This window comes from Lonchura striata, chromosome 14 (genome assembly GCF_046129695.1).
Source record: "Lonchura striata isolate bLonStr1 chromosome 14, bLonStr1.mat, whole genome shotgun sequence".
NCBI classification, from domain to species: Eukaryota; Metazoa; Chordata; class Aves; order Passeriformes; family Estrildidae; genus Lonchura; species Lonchura striata.
In genome coordinates this window covers 16,639,823-16,666,190 of record NC_134616.1, presented here as the reverse complement: position 1 = coordinate 16,666,190, position 26,368 = coordinate 16,639,823, and the positions used below count along the sequence as shown (strand labels likewise).

Genomic DNA, 26,368 nt, shown 5'->3' with positions numbered 1-26,368 from the left:
TCCCAATTTCCAGGAATGCTCTTCCTGCAAGATGAACTCGTGCTCACTGGTGTTAAAATTAGCTCAATTTATTTATTTCTTGCTAAGGTGTGACCCAGCAGGACAAGGGGCAGACAGCATTTGGGATTTACGACGTGGTTTTACAGAGCAGCTGCCATCATCCAATCTCCCCTGCTCCTGCTGCAGTGTATTCCATCAATTCCTACTCCCAGGAGCACAGCTGATCCCATTCTCCCTGTGCAGAGGTGAACTGCAGTGAACCACCACAAAATGAAAACCTGTCCTGCAATGAACTTCAACAGCTCCAAGCACAGGCCTTTAAATGTTAGGTCTCTGTTCCAGATCAGTCAGATGATATTTGCAACAAAGTCTTAGGGAGCCCAACACGGGGGAAGAGGGAGAAGAAATCCCAGGGAAAGGCAGCAGCAGCAGAGCTCCAGGGGGTGGTGGAGGGATGCAGGAACAGAGGCCCTGGGTAACCTCTCCCTGCTGTAGCAGCACAGCAGGTACAATCTCTGACACTGAATTATTCAATTCTCCTGCTCTGACCCATTCCTGCACAGCTTATAGGGATGCAAACAGCAGGATCAGGATCCTCAGCCAGCCAGCAGGCTGGGAGAAGTTAAGGAGTGAAATTCAAGAAAAAACCTCTGGGTGCTGTGGGTTTGATCATAATGATCTTTATTGGAGACAGGTGGGGTCATTTATTATACAGAAGTAACATCACACCATTCTCTTCCCATTTAATTCATTTTAGTCTCCTTATAAATCTGTAGCAAAAGTGCACTTTGAACAGTTTTTAATCTATAGTATATATCTTTCAATATTATCTCTCAGTCAGGTAATTTATTTGTAAAAAGGTATCACCAGATATACAAAATACATGTCTAGTGTACTACATTACTTTTTGTATTTACTGTTTAGATTATTTTTAACTCAGTGCTCTTTTTTTCTTTTCATTTTTTGCAAGACTCAGTGATGAGAGTCTTCTGGTGGCATCACCAGGAGAGGACTCACAGCTTGTGTGTGGAGAAGGGGAGAAGACTCTTAGCCAGGAACAATTGTCACACAACAGGAACAAGATGACAAGAACTTCTACTGCTGTTGAATGTGTCTCTTAAAATGACAGTACTCTGTATAATAAAAAAGAATTAAAAAATCCAATGTCCATATTTCATCTTCTGGAAGAGATGTGCCAAGAAAATGGAAGCTGTACCCAGCTGGAATACAATGGCAATGGTTCATTTGCATTTTGAAGGCAGGAATTAATTGCTAAACATCACCTTTGTGGTCATGAGAGGAAGGAACAGACACAGGCAGCACGAGGAACTGTGAGATGCTGCTTTCCTGAGGACAGTGTTTTGGTAAAATATTGAATATCCTGCACAAGCCACGGAATTGCATAAGTTAAAGATCCTCAAGAACAAGCACTGGGGACAGATGAGGGGCTGTGACAGCCACACTGAGGACACACAGCTCAGGGACCCAGCAGAACACTCATTCCCACTGGGAGGCTGGAGCCAGCTGTGACAGGCTTTGGCACAGCAAGAGGACTTCTCCAAAAGAAACTTGCACAAGATTTTTCTGAGATTTCTCACCAACTTCCTTAGTCTTTTCTTCCTAGTTATCCTTGAGATTAGAATATATACACATAACAGATAATTGCTTCATTTCAGCCTTCAACAGACCAACCATTTCCCCTGGGAAGCAAGGCCTAGAGAGGTAAAACAATCACAAGCATTTTAGGGGGGGGTTATGATTCCCAGATGGAGACAAACATCACCAACAATGGCTGCAGCACTGACCAGGGAATGTCTGGTGGGTTGGTTGGTTTTCCTTCTCACCTCAAGACTCAGAACTCCTGGATTAGTTCCCTAAATCCCCCTTCCCTTGGCCAGCCCTTCCCAATTAGTGCTGTTTCTGTGGATTAGCATAGATTCAAAATGCAACTTGCATCAGTTTGCTCAAAACTGAGTGAAATGTGGAACAGATCCTGCTTCAGAATGAGGGCACTTTTGGTTTATGCAACAGCTCCAAGAAAGGCTGGAATTCCCAACTTTTCTACAGCAGAGATGGTCTTTGACAGGTCAGGGCTGCTCTGCTCCCCTGGAACCTGCAGCAATGGGGCCTGGAGGCAAAACTGCTGCTTCCAAAGGAAAACGCACAGCAGGAGAGGCTGGATGTGGAGACAGTTCTCTGCCTTCTGCAGGAGAAACAGAACAGCACAAATAAGAGTACAAAAAGAAGCAGTGCTGTTAGTGTTCTCTAAACCCAAGAGAATGCAGAACGGGGAGGTTTACAATGCTGCAGAGAGAAGGGTTTGTCTGCTTTTTCTTTATAAAAATTACAGACTTGACATTTCCAATACGTCTTAGCTTTGTACTGCTTCTCAAGTCTGAGTCACCAAAAATATCCAGCAACCAGCTGCTGCTCATATCCTAAAATATGCCTTCAGCTGACACTGAATATTGAAATCGTTCTGCTAAAATACAGAAAAACGATGGCAGAAACCAAGGTATAGCCTCAGGCCAATTTTAAATGGTAAAAATCCTACAATGCTACTTTGAAATCTCTTCTTGAGTTCATGAAAAAATAAGCAGCCAGGTTTCAAGTAGAGGTAACACAGATTTTGGAAGATAGCACATTAAAAAAAAAAAAAAAAAAAAAAAAAGCCCAGAAAGAAAACTGGAACAAAAGCTCTTCTTGTTAGGGCAGTTCAGCACTAATCCTCCAAAAAGGGCAGGAGGGAGCTCTCTCCTCCCCCTGCTCTGTCCTGGTCCTACAGCACCACCGAGGAACTGCTCTGCTGGCACAAACGCGTTCCACTCGGACAAAGCTTGATCCCTTTTTCCTTGTGTCCATCCTTTGTGTCTCTTGTCTCAGTCCCTGGACTGGTAGAAGAGGATATATCCAGATTCAGAGTTTTTGGAAATGTCTGATGTTAACCCATAGAATTCTTCAATGGCCTGGGCGTCAATTTTCTGAAAATTAATGGAAGTTTTAATTAGCTTCAGTCACAACACCACCCCTAAAAGCTTTTTCCCCAGATAAACCATTCTTCCCAGTTCATGGAGGTGATCTGGAAAGCCAAGTAGTGTTGACACGGTGACACTTCATCACTACTCAATCCAACAAAACATTTTTTCCCACTTAATAACTTACTGACTATTGAAAAAACAGGAAAGGAGGATGAAATAATAAACTTCTCAGAAGGGGTGCAGTCCTATGCTGGACTACAAAACAAGTGATCCATGAAAATGTATCCTTAAATGACTACATAATATTTTTATACTTGCTTTTCTCATGCTGGTGGTACCTTGCCTGAGTATTTTATAATTAAATTATTTTATAAATTAAAAAAAAAAAAAACAGTCACTAATCAGGCAAGCAGTTTTTGCACAGTTGTGCATGTCATGTAGGTTGAAAATCCAGCTAAAATAAGTCCAGATTTCAAAGTTATTGTGAACCTTTTAAGGAGAATCTTTTAAGGAACCCTTTGAAGGAGCCCTGCAAGTGCTTCATGAGTTCTGTGGTCTCAACTAATTATGGTCTTTGGCCATAAGAGAGCTTTCCTACTAAGCAAAGCCTTCTGGGGTATTATCACAAGGTCTGTGTCTTAAGAAAAACTATGATTTACTGTACTAATAGCATTAAAATCTGCTTGTATTTCAAGTTGTGATCCATGTGCAGTAAAGCTGCTTTGCTCTCATACTCCAAGCAACAACTGGAGGGAATTTTAAAGGGTTTTTTAAAGATGCAGGTTCCACATGTCCTGAGCCCAACTGGCTTCCCATCTGTGAGCTGGATCCTGCAGCCCAGAGACTGGAATAAAACATTCCCAGGCATCTGGGAGTGCCGCTCATCACTCCACTGGGATGGAGTTTTTTAATCCCTTTAGTACCCTGGATCCACAGAAATGAGAGGCTGAGGAGGAGATGAGCCTCAATTTTCCTTTTATTCCCAAGGAATCAAGTTGAGGAAGTAAAGAAATGTCCCAAACCCAAGAAGCTCTGGGTTGAACACCTGCCCTGCTCAGGAGGAGCAGAGACCAAGCTGTGATTACACCTTAAAAGAAAGGGACCCTCCTCAGCTGCAGAACCCACTTGGAGAATGTGAAATCTCTGCTCCCTGAGCAGATTTTGGCATCACCACCAGCTCAGCAGCATGGCTTCTCCATGTGGCACTGCCAAACAGCAGTGAGCTGGGAGCAGCCTTTTCTCAACACAAGAAAAAACAGATAGGAGTTGTCAGAAGATGCATCAACTGCAGAAATTCTCTCTTGACGAGTTTTTTTAAACATCTTCTCTTAAAAAAATAGAGAAGGGGGGAAAAAAACCCCCAAACAGATGTTTTGTCTTTTCTCCATTCAAGGAGTGAGGGGAAGCTGAAATCCCCTGCTGAGGCTGCTGCATTTTCACACCATTTATTAACATAACGTTACTACAGACTGTTAGAGGCACATTTTAACAGAAATATAGTGAAAGAACACTCCTCAGCTCCTGCAGTATATTTAGCAGACAAGTCAAACATGTTTTATTTTAAGTGCCAACTCACTTGCCATGCAATCAAGCCTATTTCCACTACTCATTCTGAATGCAACTCAAACATTTGATCCATATTAATTCATGCCTCAGATATTTTTAGCTTCAGCACAGCAAAACTGACTTCCTTCTTTAATTTCACTATCCACAGAAAACAGAGTGGAACTGAAAGGGGATTATATAGATTCTGTTCTTCCCATTCTTATTGACCAGATATTGTTTAACCCCCTTGTAACTGTAGAGTAACAACCAGTGGATGGCTGTTACTCTAAAGCTACAAATTTTAGGATTCTGCAACTTCACCTGGCATTAAAAATGATGTTTCTTATGAACTGAGATTTGCTTATTTCCAGACATCTATTCTGGTTCTCCAAACCAAATCCAGTCCTGCAATCCCACTGCCAGCATTCAAATCCCTGAGGTAATTTTTAAGCAGAGCCACTCTGTGCCTCCCCTCGGTGAGGAGCTCCATGGATGGATGTTTCCAGGTAAACTCTGGCACTGGGATGCATCCCCTGGCTGCTCTGGTGACAAGTGTCAAACTCAAATCAGCCAGAGATTATTGGCTCAGGTTTCTCAAAAATCTCAATTTGCTTGGCTCAGGCTCCCCCTTGGACTAATTTGTCCCCTGGATTTGCTGCTTTCCCCATATGCTGCAGGATGTTTGGGGATCATCAATCTCCAATTTAATTGAGAGTTGGCCCTCCCATGAAATCCCAACAGACAAATAAATCTGCCTTCCCCACTGCTGACATTTAGTGGGTAATGAGGACAAACTCCTTCCTATTTTCAGTTTGGAGCTGTTCACTCACATCACTTGCCAAAAGGCAATAAAGCTTTTTGTATTTCAGGGGGAAAAACCTTTTCCTGGGCTTTCAGCTGCGATATCTGTGAACAAGAGCTTTGCACTCACCTTTTCAAACCTGTTTTGTTAGGTGCCACACCTAGAATGCAAACCCTCCAAAGAGCTTGGTTTTTACAGCGTTTTAAATCAATTCTATACAAGAAGAACTTGAAAAACAAAAGCAAGCCAGAATTAAAGATAGAAAAGAAATATAAAGGAAGAAAAAGTGTTTTTTTTTCCAGAAGAGAGGACCTACACGACAGCTCCTTGGATTTACTGCCCAATAACAGACAGCACACATTTAAAAGCCATTTTTGGCACATCTATAACAGTGTAAACAGTGTTTGCAGAAAAACAGAAATTTGGTTTTGCCCTAAAAGTGAAGATTCAACATAGAAGTGACTGATAGAAAATAAATATAGAATAAGAGGATGGTTATTTTCCATCTTTTAAAATGTGAAATTCACATACTGGATGGAAAAGACAGAAAATACTTGCATTTTAAAATACTGGGGTGAATACTGCTTTAAAATTAGGTGAGACAATTCTGTAGTTGGACTATGACAGAAACAGAGGAAAATTACCCCAAAAATATGAAAATGGGAAAAAGGGAACTGTTGACAGCCACACACACTGGGAAGCCACCCTTGATGCTCAAAGCTATGCAAAAATAAAAATAAAATTAAAAATGAGGAATGTCCTACATTTTTATATCAACACAAGCATGGATTTTGCTATTTAGACAGTTAATCAGGCCTTGACCATGGAACCTCTGAGAGAAACAAAGCATTTTCATCCTTACCAAAAGCAGCTCTGCTGTGGCATTTGTGCTGCTGTTTGATATTTGCTTAATTATTAAGTGAAATCCATGATGTATAAATATTGTGGATATCAGCCTTTACAAATATGTTGGTAGAAAAGGAAAAATTTGCTTGAGCTGTTTCAACATCATCACTAAAAATAATTTTTTTTCCTATTGTTGCTGGAAAGTGACCCAAAAAAAAGTGAGAAGCTCTTAAGTGCAGCAATGAAATGCAAGTTAGCAATGGAAAGGAGCTTAAAAATGAGCTGAAATCAGAGATTTTGGGTGTTTTGTGGTTCCTTACCCACCTCTACAATGTCATCATCAAACAGCAGCCAGAAGCCGTGGCTCTTCACGATGGTGATGTAATGCCCACGGTTTGGGCCACTGCAGGAAAAGGAATTGCAAATTTATTATCCAGGAGCCACTGCCCTCCCCAAAATCACCTCTGGCTTTCCCAGCTCCACTTCCCAGCTTTTCCCTGGTGAGGTTTTGTGATTTTTGCCAGATTGGTTCAATTAAAATGTTACTGTTAGCTGCTTGAAAATGTAAAATATTCAAAACATACGATGCTGTAAATATTTGATATCATCACTCATAGATCTTAAAAATCAAATTAAAAATATTTCAATCTCTGCTGTGTTGCATTCACCACTGCTGAGTATTTTGACCACTGTGAAGTTTTGACTTAAATCAGCTCTGAAATATTTTATTTCACAGCAGGAATTCCTTTAGTTCTCAGTGTGGTTTTAACCTTACTACAGACAGATCTTCTGTGAGAGCTCTTCCCCCTTTCTGGTGGAAGTTTCCAGTTTCAGAATAGAATTCCTTTGTTTAGGGCAACTAAATAAAACTAAATTTAAACTAAACTAAATTTAAATATAAACCAAAGTAAAACCCTATTTGCAAAATATTTCAAACAAGTTCTGAGAACTCAAAATATTCAGAAAATCTCATTTATCCCAAGCCTTTGGTAAATTTCCAGTAAGAATTGAGAGCAGGTGAGTTACAGGAATCCTAAAAGCCCCACATAGGAAAAAAGGTTTGAGGGAAAAAAGGAAAACCATTTAATAATCTGAATTATTAATCAACATTATCCAAACATGTAAGTGTAGGCAGAGGTATGGCAAATAAAAACTACACAAAAAAATGCATTGCATGAGATCCTAAAATGGTAAAAATTATATATAACTGTAACTGCACCACAACAAAAATCTTCTAGAATTCTATCAAGTTTATTTATACTAAATCTATGCATTATTAGCATTTTTTTCCTCATAAAGATATTTCAAAACATTTATGTGCTGTAGTAACTGGTTACTTTAAAATTCACACTTCCTGAAGGCATTTAGAAATACTTTTTCCCTTCCATGAGGGCTTTTTTTCCTAAAATGCTTAGCAGTTTTTTCCTCTGTGCTTTTAAAATCAGAACTGAAGCTGCTAAAACTAAAATTTAATGAAGAAAATAAGGATATTTTGAAAACCCAGCAGTGCACAGTTTATTCCACATGATGGCACCAGCTTCTAAAGAAACTTCAAGGGTTTAGGCAGCAGCAAGATGAAAACCATAATTTAATTCTATTTTAGTAGGTGTTTTTCCAAGATTACATTTTGTTCCATTTAGATTTCCTGGAAAACAGGATTAGGGGTGGAGGTTTTTGTTGTTTTGGGGTTTTTTAATGATTGCTCTTTGCTACAGCGCAAAGAAAACTTGTCTGATGTGTAACTGTGTGACACAAAATTGCAGAAAATGACAAACCTTAGCCTGTAAAGTAAAATTTAAGATAGTAAAAATTTAAAGTAAAATTTTAAATAGCAAAAAAAAACCCAGTAAAAAAGACAGACATTTTTTTAAAAAATCAAAATACTTCCAGCCAACCAGCTCTGACAGTGCACCTGCATTACCAAGCAGCGTTATGAAACAGCACAGGGATGAGAAATTCCTTCAAGATTCCAAGGGGAGGCAGGGAATGTGCAGAAGTACCTGCCACAGTGAACCACCACGGCCACCAGGTCGTACATCCTGTCGGGGTTGGTGGCATCCCCCGAGGTGTTGAAGAGGCGCAGCTCCAGGGGGAACACCACCCTGTAGCTCAGCTTGGTGTAGCGGTGCAGCTGGTCCATGTACTTGAACCTCTTCAAGTGCAGAGCCAGGATCATGGGCAGCTTCTTCACCCTCATTCTGGAGCACAAAAATATGTGAAATGAAGGGTAAGGATTAGAAAATCACTCCAAACAAAGATTTGTTCAAGAATGGCTTTGTTATGAGGAAGCGTCGTAAAAGGCGTCCAAAATATTGGTAGGATAAAAAAATCCTCTTTTTTTTTTTCTCTCTTAGTGAGAACAGGCAATATTTATTCCAAATTATTAACAGCACAACTGGCATCTGAATGCAAGACAACTGCAGAACAACATCAATTTTTCACCCATCAGTGGGAAGAAAGAGCTGGAATATATCTGTGCTGCTGCTCTGGCTGTGACCAAGTCTGAGGGGAGAAATAAGATTTTTTTTACCCAGTGCTCCCAGACAAAGCAGATGGGATATTTTCCAGTGGCTTTAAGCTGATTAATGCTAACTGGGGAAAAAGTGGATGTCTGGAAACACCAGATAGAAACTCTTCTGGGATAAACACAGAATGGATCTGCTCATGATGAGGCTGCCATGAAATCACTTGGCCTCTCCACTTCTCCTCCACCAAACACAGACCTAGACAACCTCACCTCTTCTTTGCCTGAATTCACCAGGTGTATTTGCCCAGAAATTTTAAGGGAACATCTGCCTCAGCCTGAATATTTGGCCCTTACCTCTTCTGTGCCTCCTGTTTGCTGCGGCACTGCTCACAATAGTATTTGTATTCACTGCATAGAGTTTCAGTGTTACTAAATCCCCTGTGGAAATCAGAGAGTGGCATAAGCAGGGATATTCCAGAGCATCCAGGCTGAAAATGCTGAAAAAAACCCCAAACAACACAGAGAGGATGAAGCTCCTTTCATTCATGGTGCTCCCAGACCCATTTGATGTGTATTTGTCTCATTCCTGGGATGCAGCATCAATGTTCAGCTGGAAAAATCTGGAATTTACACTATTAACTGCCTATTTTCTGACTAGGAAAGGTAATAAACAGCAAGAAGGTGATTGAGTTTTGTTTCCATCAGCAGTCATTCCATGTTTTCTTTAGTGGCAGAAATTAAATGTTCACATCTCCAGCCATTAAGTAGCAAATTCTGGATGATCCTTCAGCTCCCAGCAATTACAGATCCATTATCAGCTATTAAATAGCCAGATGCTGGATGCAAATTAAAAATCCAAGCAGCTGATAAGCCTTGGATCCAACAGACAAACACATGGAGCAAAAACCAGGAAAAACCAAACTGACCCTTAACATCAGGGCCAGGCAGCTGAAATTCAGTAAGAATATGAAAATAATCAAGAATTTATTGTGAAACCAAACACTGCATATTTATTTTTTGATAAAGCCTGCTTGTGCGATATAACAAATTCCAGTCCCCATAAAAGAAAGTGAAAATAAATTTTATTTACCAGTAGTATTTATTAACTACTAAAACCCACTAAGAAGCCTTCCAAAACACACACTATTTTACCTCATGTCAAAGCCTACAGAGAATAACTAATCCAGACCCTTTCCTTCTGACCAGGGCAGGTATTTTTTCAATTCCCAAAGAATTCTGTTTACCTTAGACAATGTGTAATTGATGTATTTTGTTCCACATCAACCGAGAGGTCCAGAAAGTCCTCATCTTTGCTACTAACCTTGAAAAAAAATAATAAGAAGAGATATTTGATAACAATTTAGAGCTGGCAGATTTCTTTTAACCAGTTCTGGAGTGGTGCAATGTGATTAAAAATAAATGTACATGCACACAAAGAGGCCTTTTCTTGAGCTAAACTAAAAGTGATTAAATAATCTGATGTGGTGTTAAAATCTGAAGAGGATCATTAAAAAAAAAAGCAACAACAACAAAACAAAACCAAAAACCTACGGAAAAAAGCACAAAACCCCAAACACTTTCTCATGAAACATCTCTCCCCCTTGAGACTTCAAAGCACTTCTGATTATTTCACTGGCAAACCCAGGTTTTAACCACTCAGAGCTCTCACTGGAGAGGTTTTAACCACATTCCATTTTTTCTGCAGCCTGATACAGCTTTCTGCTGCATTTCAGGGTGTAACAGTCAATACTCAGAGGCAAGGCAGAAACAGGCAGATGGCTCCTCAATTAAATGGGTTAGCAGGGAAGAAAACCATCTTTCCATTTGTGGAACAGTCACATTTCATTGCAAAAACCTTGAGACAGAATCCTATTAATGCCATTTTTAGAGTTTCTCCTCACCACATAGCCATAACTTTAGATTTTAAATGCCAAGAACAGTCTTTTCTGTTGTAACCACTTCTTGGGTTTTTTATTTCTCTCCCCATCTGGGTTTTCATTTTTTTTTAGCACTATTAAATCAGAGCATATGACAAACTACAAATCCCTGGTCTGAAGGTGGTGTGGCTCTAATTCCAGACTTCATGCCACTTTTTTTGCTCTCAAATAGAGTGGCCAAGGACCAGCACCGAGCACAGAATCCCAGTTCAAGCAACTCAGCTCATGCCAGAGTTAAATTAAGAGCAACTCTCATGTAGGAACACAACATAAACTCTCAATCACTGACACAGGGAATAACATGGAGACAAAAAGGCAGCTTGGATCAGGCAGGTGCAGCTGCCTCAATGGAAACAGGGAGGAGAAACAAGGAAAACACTGGGCCTTTTCTGGGCAACCTACCTTAATGAGCACTGGTTTGAGCATAGAGTCCTAAAATAGGCTATGCTCCATATTTTAATAGAGACAGTGCAATTTCATCTACCCTAATGAATGAGAAAGGTTGCTCAGTGTTAGGGAAACCAATCCAGAAGCTGGGAGAAAGCTAAAGAGGAGTGGTTTGGTGGTGCACGTACAGCCTCACAGTTAAGACATCTGGTTTCATTGGTTAGTGTTCCTTGGAAGATTTCATGGACCCACGTCAGATCAGGCTTGTCTCCTTCTTCACTCTCAATGCTGCCATTCTGGAGCTTCCCGTTCTGCTTCTCCTGCTTTTTCTCCTCTTGCAGTAAGTCAGCAATAGTGTTCAGTAGGTAGTTGAGGAATTCGTGTGCATCCTGCTGCATGTAATTATCAAATAATTCTGGAAAGGAAGACGAAGGAGAATGAACAACTGTAGACACTTCCCAACACCAGGTCACTGTGGTTTTTCCCTTCCCTCCTCTCCCCTCTTACACAGCTCTGGTGGCACTGGTGAGTTTGGGAAGAATTGCATTGTTGTGCTCTCAATGATTATCCTCAGGTTGGAAGAAACAAACAGCTGAAAACTACCACTAAGGAAACTTAGTTTGGCCATTTCTCAGAACTTAAGAATTGGTTTGGGTTTTTTTGTAGTTTCTTTCTTCTTTTCTTTGGAGAGGGAGAAAAATAAAGAAATTCAGATGTGTTGCCTTGGGGCCACTGGTTCATTAAGTCCAGCACCCAGGGGCAAACATCCCCTGCTGGAAGTTTCTTACTTTTCAAGTTCAAGCAGAGAGGATAAATCAACAGCCAGAACTTCTGCTCACCAAACAGCCCTGGGAAATAACCACCAGATCTGATCCTAAGGAATTCATCCTACCACAAATGCAAGAGAACAGGCTGTGAGTGGTTGGGCCTCCTGTGAGAGCTCGTGAGAGCCTGGGGCAAGGACCTGGAGTGTGCTTTGTTCCTCTGGAGAAGACCATGCCAGTGTGGAATATCTGGACATGTGCAAGTCCAGAAACACAGACACTGAGATAAGGACAACTCACAGGACAAGCACACAGGTGGTGAACTTCACACCACAAAAATCTTCAAGAAGCCTGTTAAGACTTGACAATTCAGACTCCAAAAGAAACCTGAATTTAACATTTTACATCCTTAAAAATGCATTAAAAAGTCATTTATTCATTTACCATTTTCCTTTCTCAAGCGGGAAATAAATTTCTTGGGTGGGATGACTCCCACCTTCTTCTTCTGTGTGGCAATACTGTTGAAGAGATCAGAGAGGCAGGTCAGGAGGCTTTCCTTCTTTCGAGGCTGCACCTTGTATGCCAAAACTTTTTCCCGAAATGGCCGACAAAAATAAAGTGCCTGTAAGACCGAGTTGCAGTAGCAGGTATTGCCGAACTGGTCAAAAAAACAGAACAGAGGAAAAACAAAGGGCTTTGGATTAGGGTTGTCAAAAAGGAATGACAGGAAGAGAGTGCATCAAGAATGTCACATAGTAAAGCCAGAAGGGTCAACTGACAGAGGTCATTTATTGGGGAAACTCTGCTTGGGATGGGGGGAAACACTGCCGGGAAGGGGGGAAACACTGCCTGGGAATGGGGGGAAACACTGCCGGGAAGGGGGGAAACACTGCCTGGGAATGGGGGGAAACACTGCCTGGGAATGGGGGGAAACACTGCCGGGATGGGGGGAAACACTGCTGGGAATGGGGGGAAACACTGCCTGGGAATGGGGGGAAACACTGCCTGGGAATGGGGGGAAACACTGCCTGGGAATGGGGGAAACACTGCTGGGAATTGGGGAAACACTGCCTGGGAATGGGGGAAACACTGCCTGGGAATGGGGGGAAACACTGCCTGGGAATGGGGGGAAACACTGCCTGGGAATGGGGGACAGGCTGATCCTTGTGACAGTGAGGGAAGGGAGAGGAGACAACATCCACAGGATACTGGGATTACACAGAAAAAGTAATTAAGGGTTCAGCAAAGAATAAAATTTTTGGAGATGCACAGCACTACTGATCATCCTGAGAGGGAAGGGGTAGCAAGGACACTAAATAAACAAATAATAAATTTCACAAAATATTTTATGTTGGGAGGGATCCACGAGGATCATTGAGCCCAATTCTAAAGTGAACAACCCATAGAGGGATCAAACCCACAGCCTTGGCATTACCAGCACCCTGCTCTGACCATCTGAGCCAATCCCAGTGGCAAAACGGATTATAAATTAATAACAAAACCAGTATTTCCTGCTTATAGTGGAACGTTTTGAGCAGCACATGATACAGGGCCATGCACAGAGCAGCTGGTTTGCATCTGGCCTGTGCAGGCAGTGTCAGGGCACAGATAAGGCCTTGCAGAGGCTGCTCCCTGTGGCTGAGCAAGGAGGACATCAGGATATCAGCTTATCACCCACAACATACCACGGCTTCAGAGCTGCTGCTCTGCAATTCACTGTGCTGCTGCTTCAAAAAAGAGACAAAATTCTGGGTTTCCAGTCCCCAGATAGCCTGGTAACAAGGTTCTGCACCCCAAGAACAACATGTTTTAAATAAAACAAAAAAGCATAAAAATCTGCCTGCAGAGCACATTGGTTTTAGGTGATACACTGAGACAAGACCACTGTTCACCCAAATTTGGTGTGATTCCTGAAGAGAAATGGTTTCACTTAGACTGAAACAGAAAATGAACAGCTTAATTCATACAGCTCAAAAGGTCACAGATTATAGCTACAGTAACATTGATTTATGCCATATGCAAACAACAGGGAACAACAGTTAAAACTTATTGACATGAGGAAAATAAAGATGGAAACTAAACAAACACATGAATGAGGAGAGAGAATCACTCACATGCTTGTTAGTGATCTAGAAAAACAAGGAAGCATCATGCTAAATAAATCAGCACACAACACAAAATAGGTATTCTAAGTCTGAAAGCTTATTTGAAGATAGGAGCTTCTTAAAATGAAAACTGAGATGAAATTCTGGAATAACACCATTGTTCCATTCTTCTTGAGCTTTAGTAAATATGAAGTATTTTAACAGTTTCCCACATATTCTGCAGTGGCATTAGACACAGTTTAACAGTCAGGTTGCTTTAGCTCACTGATCCAAAAGTTAATAACTATTCAGCCCAAAGTTTTGACCTCCATTGTTCACAAGTTCAACACCTGATTGTATCTGCAGTGCAATCACATATTTAACAGCACTGATGCTGAAGCCATGAAACTGCCCTCTTTAAAATACTCCAATTAATTCCATTAATCATGAAAGACCCAGAAATAACTTCAGAAAAAGCTCAGCAGAACAACAGCGTGAAAACACCACCCTCAAGAAACCAGTTGGAAGAAATGAAACACAGCAGTGTTTGGTTCTTCAAAACAGAGAATGGATGGGGTTCTAACAATTCTGGTTATTTTCAGGATGCTGTTTTTCCTCCTCACACTATTCAGTGCTCTGCTATTTTTGTTACGATTCCATTTTTGCCATTATGGTGCAAACCTCAGCAGCACTGGAATGGCCACCAGTTCTGGGTGTTTGGATAGCTGGGTGTCTTAAATATAAACTGCTAGAAACCCACACAAAGTCAATTAACTGGGTCTCTAATGAGCTCAATAAATACTATTTAGTTGGCCATACTTGGTGTGTGAAGACATAGAGCATGTCCCAGCTCTCAACACAACCCTGATGACCAGAACACAGAAAGAATTGTTTCTAGTGAGTTCTGCCAAAATTGCATTTTCCCATCATAAATAGGATGCCACAGAACCACTGCTGCTCTGAACTAAGCAGGACCAACATCCTCTGCACAGTTAATGCTGACAGACAAGTCTGCTGCCCCACAGCCAAACAAACTGCAAAAATTCAGCTTTTTGGAGGGTTCAGGGCTACACCAAAAATCCAGAAGGAGTATTACAACATGAAGGAATTATCCACCCAGTCTATGTCATTCATCTCCTGCACAAAACTTCCACTCCTCCCACAAGAGGGGTGTTTTTAGAACTAAAAAGTAACACATTTTTATTTTAAAACCTTCCCTGCACTGCAGCATCAGTGGAAAATCTTGTCTGGAACAGCATATGAACAATGGACACACTTTATTTTTTCCAATTTTCCAGCTAAATATTAAAATCTTAGAAGTAGAAATGTACTAAAGGAGGAAGAGTTGTCTCAGAGACTTTACAAGAAATAAATTTATTTTTCTGTGTTTTAGATGAAATGCTATCTTGGTTAATAAGCACACTGCAGGATGTGGTGTCTGTGCTCAGTCCCACTCAAAGAGAGAAGTCTCATCAATCAAGTTCTCAGAGAATCCTGCTAAGCTCCAAATTAGGATGTGATTTAAAACCCAGCATTTTAAGCACAGAAAATTCACTTACATTGACCAAGCCAAAGTAATGCTCATTCACAGGGAACTGCTCAGGACCAATCTCTTTCTCCAAAGCAGAGGCATTGGCGCCCTAAAAAAAACCAATATTTATGTTAGAGAAAACAGAAATTTCCTAAAAAAACCCAAAGAAAATAATAATTCACTTCCATTGAAAATCAGTATTTTGTGTTTGCTGTGTTCTTCAGAATTAAATGAATATGATGCTTTATTATCATAAATGTACCAAGGTCTCATTTAAAATCTCAACTCCCTCATCCAAAATTAGTAATCTGATCTAACAGAAGGGTTTTCTACATTTGAGTTTATTATGAATTACCACAATCAGCTGCTCTCACTTAAAACACCAGGTTGGCCACAGTGATCTTGAAACAGCAACTGAATTTAGTCAAGAATGCACTGTAAAAATAAAGAATCTAATCCTGCATTCTTCTAGCTTTATTTTGCAAAATACTGTGGACAAGTGAAGTTTTTAATTACAAACCCCCAGAAGAATGGAAGGAAGAGTTTGATCACATCTCAGATCGCCTAAAGTGCTTTGGCTTTTCATTTCAGGGGAGGTATGAAGCTCACAGTGCATTTTGACATGTCCTTGAGTTTCCAGCAGTACAATGGGGATGGAATTTGCTCTTTTAGACACAACTGAAAACTACCACTGCTCTGATTTGGCACATAAAGCAACAACTAAAGCATTCCAATGGTTTATTTTGAATTTCAACTTGGGCCACTTCATATTCGAAGTGGTTTCTTCATCTCTTTCCATTTTCAACCCACCAACACCTTATGGATGGGAATATCTTGGGGTTTGGTACCTTCCCTCATTCCTCTCCACCTTGTTCTTTAATGCTTCTTGCTGATGCCCCACAATTCCTGAGCTCCTTTGTGCAGAATCCAAACACTTTGGATTCCAAATTCTGTTTTAAATGCCCAGGTGACTCCAAGTTCAACCTTGCCAACACAGAAATCCTCCTGCACAGGTGAGCCACCTTCAGACACCTCAGAAAAGCATTCAACCAAACATTACAGACCAGCAAAGCTCAATTAATTTATTCCCTTGAAGCAACCAATGACTTTTAATCACTGAGCTAACATTTCCATCACTTCCCTATTAATTAGAGACTGTAAGGACAGTTCCATCCAGATTGTCTTTAACAGAGAAATAACTAAAAATTTCCTAAAAAAACAGGAAAGAAACCAAGAAATAATCTGGTTTAACAGTTGTAGTTGGATGTCCCCCATCAGATTTACAGTGAGTTACATTTCTCAAAGCAGATAAAATGAGGCAGGCTCAGAACTGGGTACTCCAAACCCCACAAAAAATTCACAGGGTGCTGACAGATTTACAAGCAGAGCTCTGCTCAAGCAGCAATTACACACAACATTTCTGAGACATCAGTGCCAGTTCAGGCAGCTCCTTTCATTTGTTTCCTTGCAGCCATCCCCTGCTTCCAAGGAGCTCTTTTTCCTCCAAAATCTCCCCCAAAAAACCCAAACCAAACCTAAAAAAAGGAGAACTATCAGCAAGGAGGATTTGCTGACAGGGGTCTCTCCTGGGCTACCTCAGCTCTCCACTTCCACCGCTCTGACCCACACTGCCTTTGAGAAATGTTGTAACTGGAGATGAGCATCAAAATTCAGAAATGCACAAGAGGGAAAAATTCTGGAATTTTCAGCCTGGAAATCAGAACTGGCTCCTGCTGAGGTTGTTTTGCTCTTCCATGCTGCATGTTTGGAGATTAGGAAAGGAGAATTTGTAAATCCTGTCAGCCTGTGAAGTGCAGTTTCAATTTCTCTGGAGTTTCCTTGCCCCCTCCATGATCTCCAGTATTTTATCAGGCAAACACTGGAGAAAAGCTCATTAAAGGAGGTACCAAACCTCACAGAACCAGTGACACCTGTCACACCAGTGACAGCCCAAATGCTCCAGCTGGAAAGCAACACATGGAATAAATACCTGAACAAATAAATAAAACCATATGAATTGTAATTTTTAATAAAGCTGTGATATAAAGAATTGAATAACCTACCATAAACCAGGCTTGTCAGCCAAGCCACCAACTTGTATCCATTTAACCTGACAGGTCAAAGGTGAGTTTTTTCCAAAGTGTTTCCTTGTATTTATTGCCCAAACTTTATACATTTGGGTAAATTAACTACAGAGGCAGATTAAAAAAATAAGGTTTCCTTAATAAATTAGATTATATTTAATGTATTATTTATAACTAAAGTTTTAGATGCCTCATCCCTGGGAGTGTTCAAGGCCAGGCTGGAGCAACCTGGGATAGTGGAAGGTGCCCCTGCCCATGGAATGGAATGAGCTTTGAGGTCCCTTCCAGCCCAGATCACTCTGGGATTCTGTGAAGTTTCTTGCCAGATAATATATTAAATACATAAAATGATAAAAAACCCAAAACAGGACTCAAAGCACTTGTGGGAGGAATTAAAAAAAAAATCACAGATTAATCATAAATAGTTCTGAAGGTGCAAACTTACAAATTAATAGTGAAAAAGCTCCAGGAAATGCAATGCCCAGCATTCCATGGAAAAAGAATTCCCTTGCAGAAGCCCAGATGATTCACCACAGAGTCAGTGTCCAGGAGAACTGCACTAAACAAGGATATGGTGGGGGAGAAATCCACTTTATGGTGAGGCCACCACTTGGCCTCAGTCACGTTTTGGGGTAAGGTCCAGAACTGCAAAGTCCAGCTCCTCCCAACAGGGATCTTTGCAACTCAATTACCAATTAGCCAATTAACCCAGTGCAGCTGCAATCTGGTCCAGCCTGAGCCACGTCCTGCTGCAATGAGGCTTTGCTGTCACACTGACAGGGTTCACACACCTTTGCCCACCCCAGCTAAAAGAATTTTCCATCTGCCACAGACCACAGCAATATTTCCTCACAAGAAACAATCCACACTTCATCATTTTGGAAATATAAAAGTCACATCTTGTCTAGAGTTAAAAATCTAACCAAAGTGGCAAGTGCACATACTATGAAAATTTATTTTATTATTTGGGGAATTAAGAAATGCACCTCTTTGGGGTGTCAGAGCCAAAATGTTTGGCATCTTGTGCTACTTTGGACACCTAAAACCAACAGAAAATCAATACAGCTTTGCTAAACTATGTGACACATAGTGGGAGCAACAAGAAATGCCATGAAAAAATCCCACATCCATAGCAATCGAGTTTGCTTGGCATAAGACAGCTAAGCAAAAACACTAAAAACTAAAATACAGCTGAATGTAGAACTTAATGACTTCTCACTGCTAGTGTAAAGGAAATAAATGAATGTTTTAACAGCCCCAGAGTACATCCTTGGCTTCTGGGAGATGCAGGGAAATGCTCTCTCTGCTGCTCTGCTTCAGGACCATCAAACTCAGTGCTGTGAGCAGGAATAAACCCAGATTTCTACAATGCACAATTACCCTAAGAGAAAAACCTCCCCTCATTTAACCACGTGGTGACAGTGATTGACTTATATAATGAGATGTGAATTTAGTGTCTCACAGAGGTGGGGGAGGTGACAACAGAATTTTCAGCACTTATAAGCAGAGTTTTCCATTTTCTGGAAATTCCTGGGACTTCAGGTGTTGTCTCAGAGCTCCCCTTTTCTGCTCACACCCCACCCACAGACCTGGCTGTGCTTCCACAGTTCTGGAATTATTAGTCAAACAGGAAAATGAAAAACTGCCTGGCCCATCTCAGCTATCACCACCTCAGCAGGAATGCACACAGCTAAGAATGGCCAAGAAAACCCCCAAAGAACAACAATAAAATATTTCCTGTCACAGCTGCAGTCATTTTACTTTATGCATATCAGCTAATTAAAAGAAGGGTCTACCCAAAAACATGTCTGGAAAGACAAAGAACACCCTTAAAAAAACTTAATATATCAAATATTAAAGTATCAAACAACAGCACAGGGAATTGTTAATATTCAGGTTTTCCTCACTTTTTCATACCAACACAGTGAGGGGCATCGCAATAATATCTTGATTTAAAAGTGTAAGAAAAGGCAGGATGTGGCACTCAGTGCTCCGGGCTGGTGACAAGGTGGGGATTGGCATGGTGGACTCGATGATCCTGGAGGTCTTTGCCAACCTAAAGGATTCTGGGATTCTATTCCATGCTCAGAGCTGAATGAGATGTAGAGAAAATAGCACTGGGGTAAACGAATATTTACCCAGAGAACACACAAGGCAAGTTTTGTTGGATTTTTTAAAGAAAAGGGATGTGAAAAGAGCAGTTTGAAACCCCCTTACCTGAGGGAGCTGTCTAAGCAAGCTGAGGCAGTGATCCCACAGTACTCCTGCAATTTTAACTGAATAACCCATCAGAACCAGAAGAGAGATCTATCAACTCTTCCAGATTGTAAACTCTGAGTAATTTTTGCTCACTACAGAAGTCTTAAATTTATCTCCAGTTCAATGCACCATGCAAGTAGAATAAATAGCAGTAAACTTTTGTTTCTCACCCAGTAGTAACTCACTGCAGCACCAAAAGAAGATCAGAGAAGGATAATTAGGCATTATTGCCTCTTCGTAGCAAAAAAAAAAAAAAGAAAAAAAAAAGAAAAAAGAAAAAAAATCCTATTCCTGCAAAGAAAATGAGTATTTTGCATAGCCTAGATTTAATTGATTTCAGAAACTGGAAATGTATCAATTTTCCAGGGGCTTCAATACTTGGTGACCTTAAACTTACTGAATTTGTAATTATTTTTACAGACAAAAGCTCATAGATTGCATTCACTTATCTGACAGAAATCAGAGGAGTGCTCAGCTCTGTCTGTATTACATTTAATTAGCTTTATGGCAGAAATTACAATTGGTCTCTGAGTTGAAGAGTTTTGGTGAAGCTGTGGATGAATAAAAGCTGGGAGTGATTATGAACAACCTCACAGCTCAGAACAGGAGCTGCTGTCAGCTGAGAATTCCACATTTCCAGCATCCTCCTGGTTCCTGCTTCAAGTTACAACCTCTTTCCTTTTCAGCAAAATGAGTTTTACTGAGTTTCAGTGAAATCCTGAACAACCACAAGCCTTGGCTGACAATTAGAGGACTGTTAATACAGACTACCCAATTTTTTTTACCCTGAACTAACACTTTCCCACTTGGCTGGAATCCCCATTTCCATTCCCAAATATCTTGCTTTCTGCTGCTCTGGAGGTAACTCTGCACTTGTGGGGATGGTTAGAAAAGCAGAAAGAAGGGTGTGAGGAGACCAGAGCATGGAGCAGCTGCTGCTGCAGCTCCAGGGAAAAAAGGACCAAAATTAGCACAACTCTGGGTCAGGACCCTCACTGTTACTCTGAGCTCTTGTCAAAATAATCAGGTCAGTGCTGTGCTGCTGCTCAGCAAACAGTGAGCACTGGAGCTGGAAAATGAGGGAAAAACCCATAAAGCAGGGAAGGAGTCACGAGTGGGGAGATCCCAGTGCCCTGGGAGCTCATGGCATTCACCCCTGACAAGTTCTGAGGGGCTCTAGTTACACAGGTTTTGAATTGCCAGTGGGTTTAGAACCATTCCATAACCACCACTAACTCAATGTAATGACAAAAAATACTCAAGATTTCTTTGGTGTCATTGACAGACACAGAAATTCAGAAATATTTGTCAAACAAATGCTTCATGAGGTTTCAACTGATGGTTTTTAACAGGGATGAAGCAACTGCTTGAAGTACAAGGGAATTAAGTAAAATGGTGAAGTCCTTCCAATCTTTTCAAAAACACAACTACAGTTTGGTCTTTTTTCAAAATTGATCCTGCCAAAATCTACAATAAGTCAATTTTTTTTTTTTTTTTTTGGTTAAAGTTTGCTATGCTTATTTTGGGCACTCTACTACTTTAGATGGACACACATAAATATACACATCCTAACAGATGCTCCATTTACAGTTCATTTGTGGACAGTTGCAGATTGTCAGAAGAGAACTTTTAAAATATGGATGTGTCTCCCAAAATTTCAAAAAGCTTTCTATCTGCTCCTTGTATCCTGTTGAAGCTGTAGTTCTCTCTAGTTCTCTCAACTTGCCTCCACCCTTCAGCTGCTTCAGGTCTGTCTAAAACACACCCAAGACTAATCAATTCCATTAGCTCACTTCCAACAATCAGTTAATTTAAAGCCCTCTCCATACAGCCCATGCAAATTGGAAGATTCAGCCTCTCTTTAAAGATAATTACTATGGTTTTAGCTCAGTACAAAAATATTAATTTCAATATTACCTGATTTTTATGCATTTCTCTCTTTGCAATGGATCTAATTCAGTTCAAGTGAAGGAATTAATGGCTCATAACTCAGGGGATCTCTAACCTTTCCCTGCAGTTGGATGCACCAAGGAGCTGTGTAGCATCACTGGAGTAAAAACCTGATGAAATAAAATCTCTGAGGATATTCTGGCTTGGACTCCACACCATCCTAACTCCTGGACTGAAACCAGCTGCTTCCCACTAAGCACCTGCCTGCAAAAGACATTTCCCTTAAAGGAAGGCAAAATAAGGGAAAAAACCTACAAGATTTCAGTGTCCAGAATGTGCCTGGTGCACAAATTTTGCTCTCTAATTACTCATTTGGCTTTGAACAAATGAGAGTAGAAAAGATTCAAGACTTAAACCAAGCTGGGAAGCAGCTTCCAGGTGGTGCAGAAAGGCTCCCAGGGACACCATCGTGCAGCACTCCAAATTACAGGAGCTGCTTAAACCCACTGCTGAGGAGTTGTTTTAAGAGTGAATAAACAAATCAAAACAAAAAGGGGGAAAAAAGAACAAGTAGGCCAAGCCAGAGCTACTTAAAACCTTGCAGGAAAGAAATCTGCATGAGCTGATGCAGAAGTCTGCCTGCACTTACTGTATTTGCTGAGATAATAGTTCCAGCTTCAGGACTATTAAAATTACCCTGGGGAAGTGGAAATGGAGCAGATTGGGGTTGTATTGCTGCAAGTTTATAGAACACATTGTCATGGTTTTGTAAACACAGATTAGATGTTGCTTTCTCCATCCTTTAAAACTCCTTGGCTGTGTGGAGCACTGAAGGCAGATAAAAAGAGTTGTCAGCTGGGGGTTTGAAAGGATCCCTTTTCATGGATCTGGGAAAGCTGTCTGTTCCAGGCATAACAAATTACTGTAAATTGAGCCCTGGATTGCAGCACTTTGCCTGCATAAGCACTCCAAACAAACTGATAATCCTGAAAGGAGCAGTGTCACAGACTCTCCAAGGCTCCACGCTTCCAAAACCCACAGAATCTTCCTCCTAAGGCTGTGCCTATTTCCACTGGGGAGGAAAGCTCACAGAGCACCCTGACTGCTGCCATGGCACCCAGAGAAACTCCAAAGTGCTGTATTTCCACAGGAGCTTTCTCCTGTGAAGCCTTAATTGGAGTGGTTTTAAATCAATGAATGCAGGCTGCTTTGTAAACTCCTGCAAGCACATGTTTATTCTGGGAGGAGCTGGTCCTGCAAGGTCCACAGGATCCACACCTCCCAAAGGCAAAGCAGGGCCCACACTCCTGTGAAACCCTCTCATCTTATGCTCTCTAAGTGAGATAGGAAAGCTGGGCTCCAGTGAAGAAAACACGTGGAAAGGATGCTGGAGAAAGGGCAGGGAAAACAGAACCTTTGTCAGCAGCTCCTTCCTTTCCTCAGCCACATCAGCACTGCTCCCAGTCCCTCCCAGTTTCCTTAGCCACTGCCTCCCACATCAGCACTGCTCCCAGTCCCTCCCAGTTTCCTCAGTCACTGCCTCCCACATCAGCACTGCTCCCAGTCCCTCCCAGTTTCCTCAGTCACTGCCTCCCACATCAGCACTGCTCCCAGTCCCTCCCAGTTTCCTCAGTCACTGCCTCCCACATCAGCACTGCTCCCAGTCCCTCCCAGTTTCCTCAGCCACTTCCTCCCACATTAGCACTGCTCCCAGCTCATCCCAGTTTCCTTAGCCACTGCCTCCCACATTAGCACTGCTCCCAGCTCATCCCAGTTTCCTCAGCCACTGCCTCCCACATCAGCACTGCTCCCAGCTCATCCCAGTTTCCTCAGCCACTGCCTCCCACATCAGCACTGCTCCCAGTCCCTCCCAGTTTCCTCAGCCACTGCCTCCCACATCAGCACTGCTCCCAGCTCATCCCAGTTTCCTCAGTCACTGCCTCCCACATCAGCACTGCTCCCAGCTCATCCCAGTTTCCTCAGCCACTTCCTCCCACATCAGCACTGCTCCCAGCTCATCCCAGTTTCCTCAGCCACTGCCCTCAATCCATCCCAGGCTCCTCATCCACTTCCTCCCACATCAGCACAGCTCCCAGCTCATCCCCCTGATTTCTCCACCACCAGACTCGTGACCTTGTGCTTCTCCCAGTGACCCAGTAACACACATAGGAGTGGTGTGGAGGCTTTGCCAGCTCAGCTCTCAGGGATTCTGCAGCTCTTTAAGAGAACAAACACAAACAGCTCCCAGCTGTGCAAGGCCCAGTGTTTACCAGCATTGTTCTTTTGTGAGCTGGCAGTGAGATTTTATCAGGAGCCTCACACATCAAACAGTGCAGGGACAATGCTGTGGAGAGTGAGGAAGTGGATGCTGAGGGAGGGTGAAGATTTATAAATAGGTTTATATTTCATTTATAACTTCAGACATTTTACAGAGCAGTAAAACTCAGCTGTGGGGCCAATCAATGGGTCTGAATGGGGAGATATATTCACAGCTTAGTGCATGAGAGGTTAAGTGGATAAATCATGGAATAGTTTAGGTTGGAAGGGACCTTAGAGCTCATCCAGTGCCACCCCCTGCCAGGGTGGGATACCTTCCACTGTCCCAGGCTGCTCCAAGCCCTGTCCAACCTGGCCTTGGGCACTGCCAGGGATCCAGGGGCAGCCACAGCTGCTCTGGGCACCTGTGCCAGTGCTTTACCACCCATAATGGAAAAAATTCCTTCCTTTCCAGTCTAAATTAACCCACTTTTAGTTTAAAACCATTCTCTCTTGTCCTTTCATAACAAAGCTTATCCCCATCTGTTTTACAAGCCCACTTGAAGTATTCACTATAAAAGGAGCTGAAAATAGAAAATACAACATACAAACAAGCTATAATGATGCACAATGCTGCCCTTTATTTTGGCAGCAAGTGCAGGAATCCCCCAAACTGACATCTGCTGGAGCAAGCACTGAAAACCATTTCTTTTTTAATAGCAACAAGACAGCAAGTGATGTGCATGTAAACAGATGAATTCCAAGGCAATAAAAGCATTTCTGTAAATCCTGATTAAAGAACCAAACAACAGAGATTCAATAATAGAGCACATCTTGAACAAGCTACACTCTGTTATTTTAGCATCCTTCCCCAGGTATTCACACTTCATTTTTAAATGGTAGCAGCTCTGAAGTAGAAGTCCTCTAATATAATCAGTCTACTTGTAACAAATGAACCACGGAGTGCCCAGCTTCCTCAGCTCCAGGCACAACACAGCTGGAATCTCTCATGATCTCTCACTTTCCTGAGGACAACTAAAGCATGACATTTTAAAAGTTTACAGACAATCAGAGCAGACACCAGAACAGCACCAAAGCTCATTCATGCTTTCAGGACTGCTGTAAAATCCCAAAGCTCGTTCCAAGGGAAGCTGTGTGTTCCACCTGAACTGCAGGCTGCCTTTGCTTCCAGCCCAAACTGTCAGAAGCCCCAGATCTGCAGCAATAAACACCCATCACACACAGAATTAAACCAGAATACAAACAGCATGTGGGGAAACCTGGAAGTGACCTCCTCCCTGCTTTGCAAAAGGTTGTGTATTTATTTTCCCCAAAAAACAATTATTCTCAGTTATTCTCAGGCTGGGTTTTAAGTGCAAAGATGAATATTTGGATTCTTTCAGGTTAACAAGTCATTCAAGAAGCAGAGCACTGCTAGAGACAGAAATCTGCTTAGCCAGCTGTACTTCACCCTCCCTTCTTCCAGTGGTAAAAATAAATGCTATAAATGTTAATTCTCAGATAAAGCCAAAGCAAAGTCCTACAGCTACAGGTGACAGCAGGGAGGTGACATTACACACCAGAGACACCACAGATCTGCTTGAGCTGCCCAGTGTAAATTATTCAGGTGGCAAATGGAAATGTGGGACTTACAAATGCTGCAGCCACCTCCCCTCCAGCACTGAAGTCAATCATTATGTCCTAATTCAGAGTAAGTAAGACTACCCTCAATTTGTAGCCTGGATTGGAGTTCTTCAGGCATGTCCTACTGGTTTAACCAACAATTAGACATGAATCTAGAGGAAGTGGCCCTAATTGCCTACAAGAAACAATATTCTGCTCACAGACTCCTCACAAGCTGCCAGAGAGGAAAAGCTCAACTCTGGGCTTTGCACCTTGCTCCTTTCTCAAGTTCTGGTCTCCTCTTCCAAAAGTTCTGTCAATTCAACAAATTCCTCAAGTTGTGACTTCAGAAACTCAGTTCTCCAACTGCCTCAGAGCATAGAAAATACATCTTGGTCAGAGGATGCAGCCAGACCCAAGGAATTCTGCCCTCCTCACTCTCCTCAGCCAAAGGATGATTCCCACCTATCCACCCCAGACCCACAGATCTCCTCTTTGTACACTTCTGAAACAGCAGCTGTAGATTTTTTATGCAAAATGCCTCAGCAGTGCTTTCTGCTTCCATCCCTGCTGCCATTTCCCTCAATGCTGCAGCTGCCTGCAAACAGAAGGAAAAACCCCCAAAGGCCAGAGCAAAGGGAAGGGCTGGGACACAAAGCTGGTGCCAGGGAAGCAGAGCTGGGGCAGCGGCTCCTGGCCATGGCTGTGCTTTCCATGTGGTGTCAGCAGCCTCCCCAAGCAATGAATCACATCCAGATCAACAATCCTGCTCCCTCCCAGCTCCCAGTCCTGGCCAGGCTGGAGCTGCCACACGGATGTGATGGAACTGATGCCTTGTGAAGGCTGATCTAGAGCAGAGGCTGGACAGAGAATAAAGCAGGGATTTATTCAAAGGATCTCTTCCATGGACCCACC

At 41.9% G+C, this 26,368-nt stretch overlaps 1 protein-coding gene across 1 annotated transcript in view; it reads right to left on the bottom strand.

The window, feature by feature from the left end:
* Positions 1-655: 655 nt before the first annotated feature.
* LOC110467883 (ubiquitin carboxyl-terminal hydrolase 12) overlaps positions 656-26,368 on the bottom strand; it is a 28,310-nt gene continuing 2,597 nt past the window's right edge. Inside the window, exons 2-9 of the mRNA XM_021525285.3 lie at positions 15,370-15,450; positions 12,171-12,384; positions 11,151-11,377; positions 9,883-9,959; positions 8,993-9,076; positions 8,172-8,369; positions 6,496-6,574; positions 656-2,981 (exon numbers count right to left, since the gene is read on the bottom strand). Coding sequence (XP_021380960.1) covers positions 2,880-2,981; positions 6,496-6,574; positions 8,172-8,369; positions 8,993-9,076; positions 9,883-9,959; positions 11,151-11,377; positions 12,171-12,384; positions 15,370-15,450 — 1,062 coding nt within the window. The 3' untranslated portion in view covers positions 656-2,879. The remainder of the gene's footprint in view (positions 2,982-6,495; positions 6,575-8,171; positions 8,370-8,992; positions 9,077-9,882; positions 9,960-11,150; positions 11,378-12,170; positions 12,385-15,369; positions 15,451-26,368) is intronic.